At 47.5% G+C, this 13,492-nt stretch overlaps 1 protein-coding gene across 1 annotated transcript in view; it reads left to right on the forward strand.

Moving 5' to 3' along the window:
- Positions 1-1,963: 1,963 nt before the first annotated feature.
- npas3 (neuronal PAS domain protein 3) overlaps positions 1,964-13,492 on the forward strand; it is a 236,584-nt gene continuing 225,055 nt past the window's right edge. The window contains exon 1 of the mRNA XM_079573413.1: positions 1,964-2,244. Coding sequence (XP_079429539.1) covers positions 2,088-2,244 — 157 coding nt within the window. The 5' untranslated portion in view covers positions 1,964-2,087. The remainder of the gene's footprint in view (positions 2,245-13,492) is intronic.

Consider the following 13,492-nt stretch of genomic DNA (forward strand, 5'->3'; position numbering starts at 1 on the left):
TTGTCTTTGTCACAGCACAGTAGCACTACAGTCCACCCACAATGCCCCGGCTGACGGCAAGGAACGGCTCACACTGCGAAAAGTGCCCTCCTAAAAACAAGGAAAAAAAATCTTAAAATAAGAGATTTTGTTTTGTTTTAAGGACAAGATTCTGCCAACGGGGTCAGTGTTTTTTTCTTGCTAAGAATTCTTATTTCGAGAATATTTTTCTCATCATAAAACAAGAAAGAAACAGTAAATTTAAGCAAATAAATAACTAGAATTAAGCAAAATGTCGTCAGAAAATGGAATCATTTAAGGAAAATGTTCTTATTTAGTGAAGATTTTTGGATATTTGACTGAAATGTTGCTTGATTTAAGTAAAATGTTCTTAATAAATACTAATATTTAAAGAAAGTATTGCCCGGAGACCCGCCTCCATGATGTGGAGCCAGGCTGATGGTCAGAATCACCTGCTGGAGGATTCACCTATTGTACATGTTTTTAGTGGCAGACACGGGGAGAACATGCTCCACACAGAAAGGCCCCGTCTTGGTGGGAATCGAACCCGGGACCTTCGAGCTGTGAAGCTGAGGCTCTAACCGCTGTGCCACCGAGCCCCCCACTTTAAAGAATGGAATGTTTTATCTGTGAGAAGCAGTTCTTACTTTAAGAGTTGTTGATCTTAGTTTTTCTTAAAATAAGGAAAAATATTCTTTGTCTAAAACTGAAGAAGATTCGAAACGTTTTTCTTTCTTGTTACAAGTGAAATGGCTGGATTTTATTTCCTAAAAAAAGATTTTTTTTCTCAAGAAAACTTTGCTACACAAAACATTATTACTTTTTAGGGGAAAAAAAGAACTTATTTCTTAAAGTAAGACATTTTTTACTCGCTTAGAATCCACTTTTTGCAGAACTTTGTCCATCTTAACGAGAGTAAAAGTGAGTGCATTTTGTTTGGACCCAAATCTATGGACTGTGTTGGACCTGGGAACCTTTGCCCCCTTTTTCTCCAACAGTGGTGAGAAATGTGGGGGTTAAGTTTGACAACAAACTGAAATTCGACAAACAGATGGACACTGTTGTTCAGACAAGCTTTTTTCAGCTCCGTCTCCTGGACAAGGTTAAACCGTTCCTCGGTCAGGACGACTTAGAGAAGGCCACGCTTTTACTCCCGTATTGACTCTTGTAACGCACTTTATGTGGTTGTGAAGAGCTTTAAACCGGCTGCAATGGGTTGATTGATTGATTGATGGTTTAAATGTAAATCTTCTCACACATGCCCTTAGACCCCTGACCCTCTCCCCTGATGACCCCTGACCCTCCCACTCTCCCCTGACGACCCCTGACCCTCCCGCTCTCCTGATGACCCCTGACCCTCCCGCTCTCCCCTGACGACCCCTGACCCTCCCGCTCTCCCCTGACGACCCCTGACCCTCCCGCTCTCCCCTGACGACCCCTGACCCTCCCGCTCTCCCCTGATGACCCCTGACCCTCTCCCCTGATGACCCCTGACCCTCCCACTCTCCCCTGACGACCCCTGACCCTCCCGCTCTCCTGATGACCCCTGACCCTCCCGCTCTCCCCTGACGACCCCTGACCCTCCCGCTCTCCCCTGACGACCCCTGACCCTCCCGCTCTCCCCTGACGACCCCTGACCCTCCCGCTCTCCCCTGATGACCCCTGACCCTCTCCCCTGATGACCCCTGACCCTCTCCCCTGATGACCCCTGACCCTCCCGCTCTCCCCTGATGACCCCTGACCCTCCCGCTCTCCCCTGACGACCCCTGACCCTCCCGCTCTCCTGATGACCCCTGACCCTCCCGCTCTCCCCTGACGACCCCTGACCCTCCCGCTCTCCTGATGACCCCTGACCCTCCCGCTCTCCCCTGATGACCTCTGACCCTCCCGCTCTCCCCTGACCCTCCCGCTCTCCCCTCATGACCCCTGACCCTCTCCCCTGACGCCCCCTGACCCTCTCCCCGGATGACCTCTGACCCCTCCGCCCTCCTCTCTCCAGGCTGCAGGCCCTGCGGAAGGAGAAGTCCCGGGACGCTGCGCGGTCGCGTCGGGGGAAGGAGAACTTTGAGTTTTACGAGCTGGCCAAGATGCTGCCGCTGCCCGGGGCCATCACGTCACAGCTGGACAAGGCGTCCATCATCCGCCTGACCATCAGCTACCTGAAGATGAGGGACTTCGCCAACCAGGGAGACCCGCCCTGGAACCTGCGCATGGAGGGGCCGCCGCCCAACACCTCCGTCAAAGGTGAGGAGCCCCGGGACAAACACACCCTGATAAACACAATCACAGCCCTCTGGTGGCCGCCCTGGGTACTGCGGGAGAGAGGGCGTCTCGTGGGCAGGAGAGGGTCACCTGACAGCTCCCATAATGCAGTTCTCTGGATACGTTTCCCTCAGAGCAGAAGCTGAGGTTCTTCAGGTCATAATGAGGCAACTGGTTTGACTTTAGAAATATATAAACTGAAGACGTGAGTAAAAAGTCTGTGAACATTATAGAGACTCACTAAAGCAGCAGCAGGAGGGGGAGAAACAGCGCCACCAAGCGTCAGTGGAGACATGGTGTAACTGCAGCTCCGAAGTCTGAAGAAGATTATGTATAACAAGCGTAACAATGTGTTTATTATCAGAGATGGACTGAGTCAGGACTAAAGCAGGACTAAAGCAGGACTAAAGCAGGACTAAACCAGGACTAAACCAGGACTAAACCAGGACTAAACCAGGACTAAAGCAGGACTAAAGCAGGACTAAACCAGGACTAAACCAGGACTAAACCAGGACTAAAGCAGGACTAAACCAGGACTAAACCAGGACTAAACCAGGACTAAACCAGGACTAAAGCAGGACTAAAGCAGGACTAAACCAGGACTAAACCAAGACTAAACCAGGACTAAACCAGGACTAAACCAGGACTAAAGCAGGACTAAACCAGGACTAAACCAGGACTAAACCAGGACTAAACCAGGACTAAACCAGGACTAAAGCAGGACTAAAGCAGGACTAAACCAGGACTAAACCAAGACTAAACCAGGACTAAACCAGGACTAAACCAGGACTAAACCAGGACTAAACCAAGACTAAAGCAGGACTAAAGCAGGACTAAACCAGGACTAAACCAGGACTTACAGAAAACTAGTTAAAAACCAGGACTAAACCAGGAGTAAACCAGGACTAAACCAGGACTAAACCAGGACTAAACCAGGTCTAAACCAGGACTAAACCAGGACTAAACCAGGACTAAAGCAGGACTAAACCAGGTCTAAACCAGGACTAAACCAGGACTAAACCAAGACTAAACCAGGACTAAACCAGGTCTAAACCAGGACTAAACCAAGACTAAACCAAGACTAAACCAGGACTAAACCAGGTCTAAACCAGGACTAAACCAGGACTAAACCAAGACTAAACCAGGACTAAACCAGGACTAAACAAGGACTAAACCAGGTCTAAACCAGGACTAAACCAGGACTAAACCAAGACTAAACCAGGACTAAACCAGGTCTAAACCAGGACTAAACCAAGACTAAACCAAGACTAAACCAGGACTAAACCAGGTCTAAACCAGGACTAAACCAGGACTAAACCAAGACTAAACCAGGACTAAACCAGGTCTAAACCAGGACTAAACCAAGACTAAACCAAGACTAAACCAGGACTAAACCAGGTCTAAACCAGGACTAAACCAGGACTAAACCAAGACTAAACCAGGACTAAACCAGGTCTAAACCAGGACTAAACCAGGACTAAACCAAGACTAAACCAGGACTAAACCAGGTCTAAACCAGGACTAAACCAGGGCTAAACCAGGACTAAACCAGGACTAAACCAGGGCTAGATCAGGTCTAAACCAAGACTAAACCAAGACTAAACCAGGACTAAACCAGGACTAAACCAGGACTAAACCAGGACTAAAGCAGGACTAAACCAGGACTAAACCAGGACTAAACAAGGACTAAACCAGGTCTAAACCAGGACTAAACCAGGACTAAACCAGGTCTAAACCAGGACTAAACCAGGACTAAACCAGGACTAAACAAGGACTAAACCAGGTCTAAACCAGGACTAAACCAGGACTAAACCAAGACTAAACCAGGACTAAACCAGGTCTAAACCAGGACTAAACAAGGACTAAACCAGGACTAAACCAGGACTAAACCAGGTCTAAACCAAGACTAAACCAGGACTAAACCAGGACTAAACCAGGTCTAAACCAGGACTAAACCAAGACTAAACCAGGACTAAACCAGGACTAAACCAGGTCTAAACCAGGACTAAACCAGGACTAAACCAGGACTAAACCAGGACTAAACCAGGACTAAAGCAGGACTAAACCAGGACTAAACCAGGACTAAACCAGGACTAAACCAGGACTAAACCAGGACTAAACCAGGACTAAAGCAGGACTAAACCAGGACTAAACCAGGACTAAAGCAGGACTAAACCAGGACTAAACCAGGACTAAAGCAGGACTAAACCAGGACTAAACCAGGACTAAACCAGGACTAAACCAGGACTAAACCAAGACTAAACCAGGACTAAACCAGGACTAAACCAGGACTAAACCAGGACTAAACCAAGACTAAACCAGGACTAAACCAGGACTAAACCAGGACTAAAGCAGGACTAAAGCAGGACTAAACCAGGACTAAAGCAGGACTAAACCAGGACTAAAGCAGGACTAAACCAGGACTAAACCAAGACTAAACCAGGACTAAACCAGGACTAAACCAGGACTAAACCAGGACTAAACCAGGACTAAACCAAGACTTACAGAAAACTAGTTAAAAACCAGGACTAAACCTGGACTGAATAAGAAACTCGACTCTTAGACAAAGTGAAACACACTGGCTTTATATTTAGCTTTAGCTTTACCTTTAGCTTTAGCTTTACCTTTAGCTTTACTTTTAGCTTTACCTTTACTTTTAGCTTTACGTTTAGCTTTAGCTTTACCTTTACCTTTAGCTTTACTTTTAGCTTTAGCTTTACCTTTAGCTTTACCTTTAGCTTTACCTTTACTTTTACCTTTACTTTTAGCTTTAGCTTTAGCTTTACCTTTAGCTTTACCTTTACCTTTAGCTTTACCTTTAGCTTTACCTTTAGCTTTACCTTTAGCTTTAGCTTTACCTTTAGCTTTACCTTTAGCTTTAGCTTTACCTTTACCTTTACCTTTACCTTTAGCTTTACCTTTACCTTTACCTTTAGCTTTACCTTTAGCTTTACCTTTAGCTTTACCTTTACCTTTAGCTTTAGCTTTAGCTAACTCCTGATCAGAGATTGTTTGTGGACAGAGTGAGCGCTCTCACTGTGTAACAGATCTTTGTCGTGTGGAGTTTTCACTTTCTGGATCAGCTCAGTGAGTTTGGAAAAGTTTATCTTCAGTAAAACGGTCCTGATGTGGATCTGTCTCTGAGCTGAGGAGGGAATAACGTCCCAACTCTGTTTTTATCAACGCTTAAGTGGGAAGTTCCAGGTGATGCTGCTGCTCCTGAGTTCTTTCTGTTGGGCCGTTTTCTCCTGAATGATTATTATTCAATTCAAATAACAATAACATCTTGCTTTTTTATGAGGCTTTTTTATTGTCTTTTCGTCACTCTTACGTTTCTCTTTTTTTGGTCACCTTTTTGTTGCGCTTTCGTCCTCATTTTCTTCTCACTTTTGTCGCTATTTTGATGAAGCTTTTAGATTTGAATAAAGCCAGACTGGGGAAGTGGTGCTCGGTTCAGGATAAGAGGTTAAACACGGTGTTTGTAAAAAGCTCTGCTGCCTGTGTCAAACCTGCCCCGAGTTATTCTGTCTTTGGTGATGAACCGTTTGTCTTTTGAAACCTCTCTCTCTCCTGCGATCTCTCCTTTTCTCTCCCTCCCCCCTCTCCCTCTCCTCCCTCTTTCTTCCCCTCTCTCCTTCTCTGTCTCTCTCTCCTTCTCTCTCCCTCCCCCCCTCTCCCTCCCTCTCTCTCTCCTCCCTCTTTCTTCTCCTCTCTCTCCCTCTGTCTCTCTCTCCTTCTCTCTCTCTCCCTCCCCCTCTCCTCCCTCTTTCTCTCCCTCTCTCTCTCCTTCTCTCTCCCTCCCCCCCTCTCCCTCCCTCTCTCTCTCCTCCCTCTTTCTTCTCCTCTCTCTCCCTCTGTCTCTCTCTCCTTCTCTCTCTCTCCCTCCCCCTCTCCTCCCTCTCTCTCTCCCTCTCTCTCTGTCTCTCTTTCTCCCTCTCTGTCTCTCTCTCCTTCTCTGTCTCTCTTTCTCCCTCTCTGTCTCTCTCTCCTTCTCTCTCCCTGCCTCTTTCTTCCCCTCTCTCTCTCCCTCTCTGTCTCTCTCTCCCTCTCTGTCTCTCTCTCCTTCTCTCCCCCTCCCTCCCTCTCTCCCTCCCTCCCTCTCTCCCCCCTCCTCCTCCTCGTGTCCTGTCTCTTTAAAGCTCTCATTTCAAAGACAAACTCCACTCAGAGCTGATGAGCTCCGTCTCATCCCAAACGCTCTGAGGTCAGAGGTCAGACCCGCCAGAGAGGATTCTGGGACTTACTCGGTTCCTGTAGAGGCTGGATTAACACGAGACGCTGCAGGTGAAACTATTCAATGTAGAGATTTTTACGGTGAAACTTTCACTGTAGAGACTGACAGAAATATGAAGAGACGATATAGAAGTCAGGCACTTCATGCTTTTAGATTTGGGTAAAGCCAAACTGGAGAAAAAGGGCTCAGTTGAGGTGGGGGTTAAGAGGTTAAAATGTTTTCCAAACTGTTACAAATTTGGATTATAGTGACAAGGAAGTAAGGAAGGAAGGAAGGAGGGAAGGAAACAAGGAAGGAAGGAAGGAAGGAAGGAAACAAGGAAGGAAGGAAGGAAGGAGGGAAAGAAGGAAGGAAGGAAACAAGGAAGGAAGGAAGGAAGGAAACAAGGAAGGAAGGAAGGAGGGAAAGAAGGAAGGAAGAAAGGAAGAGGGAAGGAAACAAGGAAGGAAGGAAGTAAGGAAGAAAGGAAGAGGGAAGGAAGGAAGGAAGGAGGGAAAGAAGGAAGGAAGAAAGGAAGAGGGAAGGAAGGAAACAAGGAAGGAAGGAAGAAAGGAAGAGGGAAGGAAGGAAGGAAGAAAGGAAGTAAAGAAGAAAGGAAGAGGGAAGGAAGGAAGGAAACAAGGAAGGAAGGAAGGAAGGAGGGAAAGAAGGAAGGAAGAAAGGAAGAGGGAAGGAAACAAGGAAGGAAGGAAGGAAGGAAGAAAGGAAGAGGGAAGGAAGGAAGGAAGGAGGGAAAGAAGGAAGGAAGAAAGGAAGAGGGAAGGAAACAAGGAAGGAAGGAAGTAAGGAAGAAAGGAAGAGGGAAGGAAGGAAGGAAGGAGGGAAAGAAGGAAGGAAGAAAGGAAGAGGGAAGGAAACAAGGAAGGAAGGAAGTAAGGAAGAAAGGAAGAGGGAAGGAAGGAAACAAGGAAGGAAGAAAGGAAGTAAGGAAGAAAGGAAGAGGGAAGGAAGGAAGGAAACAAGGAAGGAAGGAAGGAAGGAAACAAGGAAGAGGGAAGGAAGGAAGGAAACAAGGAAGGAAGAAAGGAAGAGGGAAGGAAGGAAACAAGGAAGGAAGGAAGTAAGGAAGAGGGAGGGAAGGAAACAAGGAAGGAAGGAAGTAAGGAAGAGGGAAGGAAGGAAACAAGGAAGGAAGGAAGAAAGGAAGAGGGAAGGAAGGAAGGAAGGAAGGAGGGAAAGAAGGAAGGAAGAAAGGAAGAGGGAAGGAAGGAAACAAGGAAGGAAGGAAGAAAGGAAGAGGGAAGGAAGGAAACAAGGAAGGAAGGAAGAAAGGAAGAGGGAAGGAAGGAAGGAAGGAAGGAGGGAGGGAAAGAAGGAAGGAAGAAAGGAAGAGGGAAGGAAGGAAGAATGGAAGAGCTTTAGTCCCGCTTTAGTCCTGCTTTAGTCCTGCTTTAGTCCTGCTTTAGTCCTGCTTTAGTCCCGCTTTAGTCCCGCTTTAGTCCCGCTTTAGTCCTGCTTTAGTCCTGCTTTAGTCCCGCTTTAGTCCCGCTTTAGTCCCGCTTTAGTCCCGCTTTAGTCCTGCTTTAGTCCCGCTTTAGTCCCGCTTTAGTCCCGCTTTAGTCCTGCTTTAGTCCTCCTTTAGTCCCGCTTTAGTCCCGCTTTAGTCCCGCTTTAGTCCCGCTTTAGTCCCGCTTTAGTCCCGCTTTAGTCCCGCTTTAGTCCCGCTTTAGTCCCGCTTTAGTCACGCTTTAGTCCTGCTTTAGTCCCGCTTTAGTCCCGCTTTAGTCCTGCTTTAGCCCCGCTTTAGTCCTGCTTTAGTCCTGCTATAGTCCCGCTTTAGTCACGCTTTAGTCCCGCTTTAGTCCCGCTTTAGTCCCGCTTTAGTCCCGCTTTAGTCACGCTTTAGTCCCGCTTTAGTCCCGCTTTAGTCCCGCTTTAGTCCCGCTTTAGTCCTGCTTTAGTCCTGCTTTAGTCCCGCTTTAGTCCCGCTTTAGTCCCGCTTTAGCCCCGCTTTAGTCCTGCTTTAGTCCTGCTTTAGTCCCGCTTTAGTCCTGCTTTAGTCCTGCTTTAGTCCCGCTTTAGTCCCGCTTTAGTCCTGCTTTAGTCCCGCTTTAGTCCTGCTTTAGTCCTGCTTTAGTCCCGCTTTAGTCCCGCTTTAGTCCTGCTTTAGTCCCGCTTTAGTCCTGCTTTAGTCCCGCTTTAGTCCTGCTTTAGTCCCGCTTTAGTCCCGCTTTAGTCCCGCTTTAGTCCTGCTTTAGTCCCGCTTTAGTCCTGCTTTAGTCCTGCTTTAGTCCCGCTTTAGTCCTGCTTTAGTCCTGCTTTAGTCCCGCTTTAGTCCTGCTTTAGTCCCGCTTTAGTCCCGCTTTAGTCCTGCTTTAGTCCTGCTTTAGTCCCGCTTTAGTCCTGCTTTAGTCCTGCTTTAGTCCCGCTTTAGTCCCGCTTTAGTCCTGCTTTAGTCCCGCTTTAGTCCCGCTTTAGTCCTGCTTTAGTCCCGCTTTAGTCCTGCTTTAGTCCTGCTTTAGTCCCGCTTTAGTCCTGCTTTAGTCCTGCTTTAGTCCCGCTTTAGTCCCGCTTTAGTCCTGCTTTAGTCCCGCTTTAGTCCTGCTTTAGTCCCGCTTTAGTCCCGCTTTAGTCCCGCTTTAGTCCTGCTTTAGTCCTGCTTTAGTCCCGCTTTAGTCCCGCTTTAGTCCTGCTTTAGTCCCGCTTTAGTCCTGCTTTAGTCCTGCTTTAGTCCCGCTTTAGTCCCGCTTTAGTCCTGCTTTAGCCCCGCTTTAGTCCTGCTTTAGTCCTGCTATAGTCCCGCTTTAGTCACGCTTTAGTCCCGCTTTAGTCCCGCTTTAGTCCCGCTTTAGTCCCGCTTTAATCACGCTTTAGTCCCGCTTTAGTCCCGCTTTAGTCCCGCTTTAGTCCCGCTTTAGTCCTGCTTTAGTCCTGCTTTAGTCCCGCTTTAGTCCCGCTTTAGTCCCGCTTTAGCCCCGCTTTAGTCCTGCTTTAGTCCCGCTTTAGTCCTGCTTTAGTCCCGCTTTAGTCCTGCTTTAGCCCTGCTTTAGTCCTGCTTTAGTCCCGCTTTAGTCCTGCTTTAGTCCCGCTTTAGTCCTGCTTTAGTCCTGCTTTAGTCCTGCTTTAGTCCTGCTTTAGTCCTCCTTTAGCCCTGCTTTAGTCCAGCTTTAGTCCTGCTTTAGTCCTGCTTTAGTCCTGCTTTAGTCCTGCTTTAGTCCTGCTTTAGTCCTGCTTTAGTCCTGCTTTAGTCCTGCTTTAGTCCTGCTTTAGTCCTGCTTTAGCCCTGCTTTAGACCTGCTTTAGTCCTGCTTTAGCCCTGCTTTAGACCTGCTTTAGTCCTGCTTTAGTCCCGCTTTAGTCCCGCTTTAGTCCTGCTTTAGTCCTGCTTTAGTCCCGCTTTAGTCCTGCTTTAGTCCTGCTTTAGTCCTGCTTTAGTCCTGCTTTAGTCCTGCTTTAGTCCTGCTTTAGTCCTGCTTTAGTCCAGCTTTAGTCCCGCTTTAGTCCCGCTTTAGTCCTGCTTTAGTCCTGCTTTAGTCCTGCTTTAGTCCTGCTTTAGTCCTGCTTTAGTCCTGCTTTAGACCTGCTTTAGTCCTGCTTTAGTCCTGCTTTAGTCCTGCTTTAGTCCTGCTTTAGTCCTGCTTTAGTCCCGCTTTAGTCCTGCTTTAGTCCTGCTTTAGTCCTGCTTTAGTCCTGCTTTAGTCCTGCTTTAGTCCTGCTTTAGCCCTGCTTTAGTCCAGCTTTAGTCCCGCTTTAGTCCTGCTTTAGTCCTGCTTTAGTCCCGCTTTAGTCCTGCTTTAGTCCTGCTTTAGTCCTCCTTTAGTCCTGCTTTAGTCCTGCTTTAGTCCCGCTTTAGTCCCGCTTTAGACCTGCTTTAGTCCTGCTTTAGTCCCGCTTTAGTCCTGCTTTAGTCCTCCTTTAGTCCTGCTTTAGTCCTGCTTTAGTCCTGCTTTAGTCCCGCTTTAGTCCCGCTTTAGTCCCGCTTTAGTCCTGCTTTAGTCCCGCTTTAGTCCCGCTTTAGTCCTGCTTTAGTCCTGCTTTAGTCCTCCTTTAGTCCTGCTTTAGTCCTGCTTTAGTCCTGCTTTAGTCCTGCTTTAGTCCTGCTTTAGTCCGGCTTTAGTCCCGCTTTAGTCCTGCTTTAGTCCTGCTTTAGTCCTGCTTTAGTCCCGCTTTAGTCCCGCTTTAGACCTGCTTTAGTCCCGCTTTAGTCCTGCTTTAGTCCTGCTTTAGTCCTGCTTTAGTCCTGCTTTAGTCCTGCTTTAGTCCGGCTTTAGTCCCGCTTTAGTCCTGCTTTAGTCCTGCTTTAGTCCTGCTTTAGTCCCGCTTTAGACCTGCTTTAGTCCCGCTTTAGTCCTGCTTTAGTCCTGCTTTAGTCCTGCTTTAGTCCTGCTTTAGTCCTGCTTTAGTCCGGCTTTAGTCCCGCTTTAGTCCTGCTTTAGTCCTGCTTTAGTCCTGCTTTAGTCCCGCTTTAGTCCCGCTTTAGACCTGCTTTAGTCCCGCTTTAGTCCTGCTTTAGTCCTGCTTTAGTCCTGCTTTAGTCCTGCTTTAGTCCTGCTTTAGTCCTGCTTTAGTCCTGCTTTAGTCCTGCTTTAGTCCTGCTTTAGTCCTGCTTTAGTCCTGCTTTAGTCCCGCTTTAGTCCCGCTTTAGTCCTGCTTTAGTCCTGCTTTAGTCCTGCTTTAGTCCTCCTTTAGCCCTGCTTTAGTCCAGCTTTAGTCCTGCTTTAGTCCTGCTTTAGTCCCGCTTTAGACCTGCTTTAGTCCCGCTTTAGTCCTGCTTTAGTCCTGCTTTAGTCCCGCTTTAGTCCCGCTTTAGACCTGCTTTAGTCCCGCTTTAGTCCTCGTCTGGCCCGGGCTCCACCTGCCTGTGCCTGAGCAGATGGTCTTATTGTGGCGGTGCTTTGAAGACCCTCATGAATATTAATGCAGGCCTTTACTTTCTCTCTGCTGCCGCTTCCTGTTACACCTCGTCAAAATAAATCAGCGCCGCGTCGGAATCGCTCACAGACACGGGAGGAGGAGCTGTTGTACATGTTTTAGTGGAAGGAGAGAGTTCAGTGTACAGTAAGGGCGTCTCCAAGGGCCAAAATAAAGCTGTGTACGGAATATATTTGCATTTTATTATATCTGTGCGAATAACATGTGTCATTTAAGCTATATCCTAGTTTCTGTGATCAGAGCATGAGACCGTGTAGCGCTGCAGCTAACGCGATGCTAATGGAGGAAACAGCAATAGTCCTTAGCGCTGCAGCTAACGCAATGCTAACAGAGAAAACAGCAATAGTCCTTAGCGCTGCAGCTAACGCAATGCTAACGGAGGAAACAGCAATAGTCCTGAGCGCTGCAGCTAACGCAATGCTAACAGAGGAAACAGCAATAGTCCTTTGCGCTGCAGCTAACGCAATGCTAACAGTGGAAACAGCAATAGTCCTGAGCGCTGCAGCTAACGCAATGCTAACAGTGGAAACAGCAATAGTCCTGAGCGCTGCAGCTAACGCAATGCTAACAGTGGAAACAGCAATAGTCCTGAGCGCTGCAGCTAACGCAATGCTAACAGAGGAAACAGCAATAGTCCTGAGCAGTGGCTGCTTTATATGCGCTGATATTTTCACATCCACGATCTACCGCGCACCTGAAGTAGACGGAGAAGTAAACAAGAGCAGGCGGTGGAGCGCGGGTGGAGCGCGGGTGGAGCGCGGGTGGAGCGCGGGTGGAGCGCGGGTGGAGCGCGGGTGGAGTGCTGTGCGGGCGGCGGTGGCGTCTCTCGCCGCTACATTCACTTTTATGGGCTGCGGCGTCAGCTGCATGGGCTGAAATCGCGTGCCTCTGCGATTTCGAAATCGCATTGTGTAATAATGCGATTAATCGTTCAGCCCTAGTAAACGGTGCAATTCATCCTCCAGACTTAAAAAATATGAAATATAGTATTTTAAATATGAGCTGCTTTTCCTGCAGTCTGAAATATAAATATAAAATAATATTTTTATTTTTGTTAGTCTCTGGCGGTTTTTCTGTCAGTGGTTCCCCTGTACTGCCCCGGCCCCTGTATACTCGGATTCGTCCCTGCTCAAAGTAGATTCTGTGTAGCCTTCAGTCCCGCTGTGTCGGATGCGGAAAATAGTCACTAAATGCTGTAAACTTTGTGTGAACGAATTAAAACATCGAAAAGCCCCAAGATTCCTGTTGATTAATCAGCTCTTACGTCGTGGTTCTGGAGGCTCCGTCTGCGCTGTAGGTTCAGTCCATTGTTTCAAACGTTTTCCTGTCCGTAACTTCTTCACTCTGTTTAGAAAACTTTTAATGCACGTATTTCGACGTAGTATTTCCTCCTGCCTTTTCGCGCTGTATTGATTAGAAGCGCTGTGTCGGGAAACCGAACACGCATGTGGCTAATTACCATAATGTAAACAAAGATGCGCCGCTTTTACGAAATTAATCTTTCGACAGTTTCACTCAAATAATTAATAACTATAAAGTCACAGCGAGTCATTGAGAGTCACTGGCCTCAAGTCCAAGTTAAGTCTCGAGTCACAAACAGTAAGTCCCAAGTCAAGTCAAGTCTTTTTGCAGCTTTGGTCAAGTAAGTCTCAAGGCCCGAAAATTGCGACTCGAGTCAAGTCATGTGACTCGAGTCTCCCACCTCTGTTTATTAAGGTAAATAAGTTACTGAGTGCTGCTTTAAGAGAGTTCGTATTAACCATACACGGCTCTGGACAACGGAATTGTTATTGTTGTCTGTTGTTACTTTATTATTTTGCTCTTAAACTTTAATTCTGTGTAAATTTAAACCCGGCGTTATCAATTATTCAAACCTTGTCGCTTTAATTTTAGACAGTTTCCCCCATTCTTGTGGATTAGCCGGTTCACTCGCCTCCGCCTTTACTGATCTGCAGCTAAAGTGTAGAATTGATACCTCTGAATTCATTTCCCCCCCTCACCTGCGGCGCCTCCTCTCGACCTTTGCGGTAATTGACCCATCATCATCGCCGGGGCCGGGGCGAGGGTTTGACTGCTGTCAGCGTTTGCAGAGGCACAAACAGGCCTGACCTTTGAGCTCTGGCG

The sequence above is a fragment of the Gobius niger genome, assembly GCF_951799975.1.
Source record: "Gobius niger genome assembly, chromosome: 16".
NCBI lineage: Eukaryota > Metazoa > Chordata > Actinopteri > Gobiiformes > Gobiidae > Gobius > Gobius niger.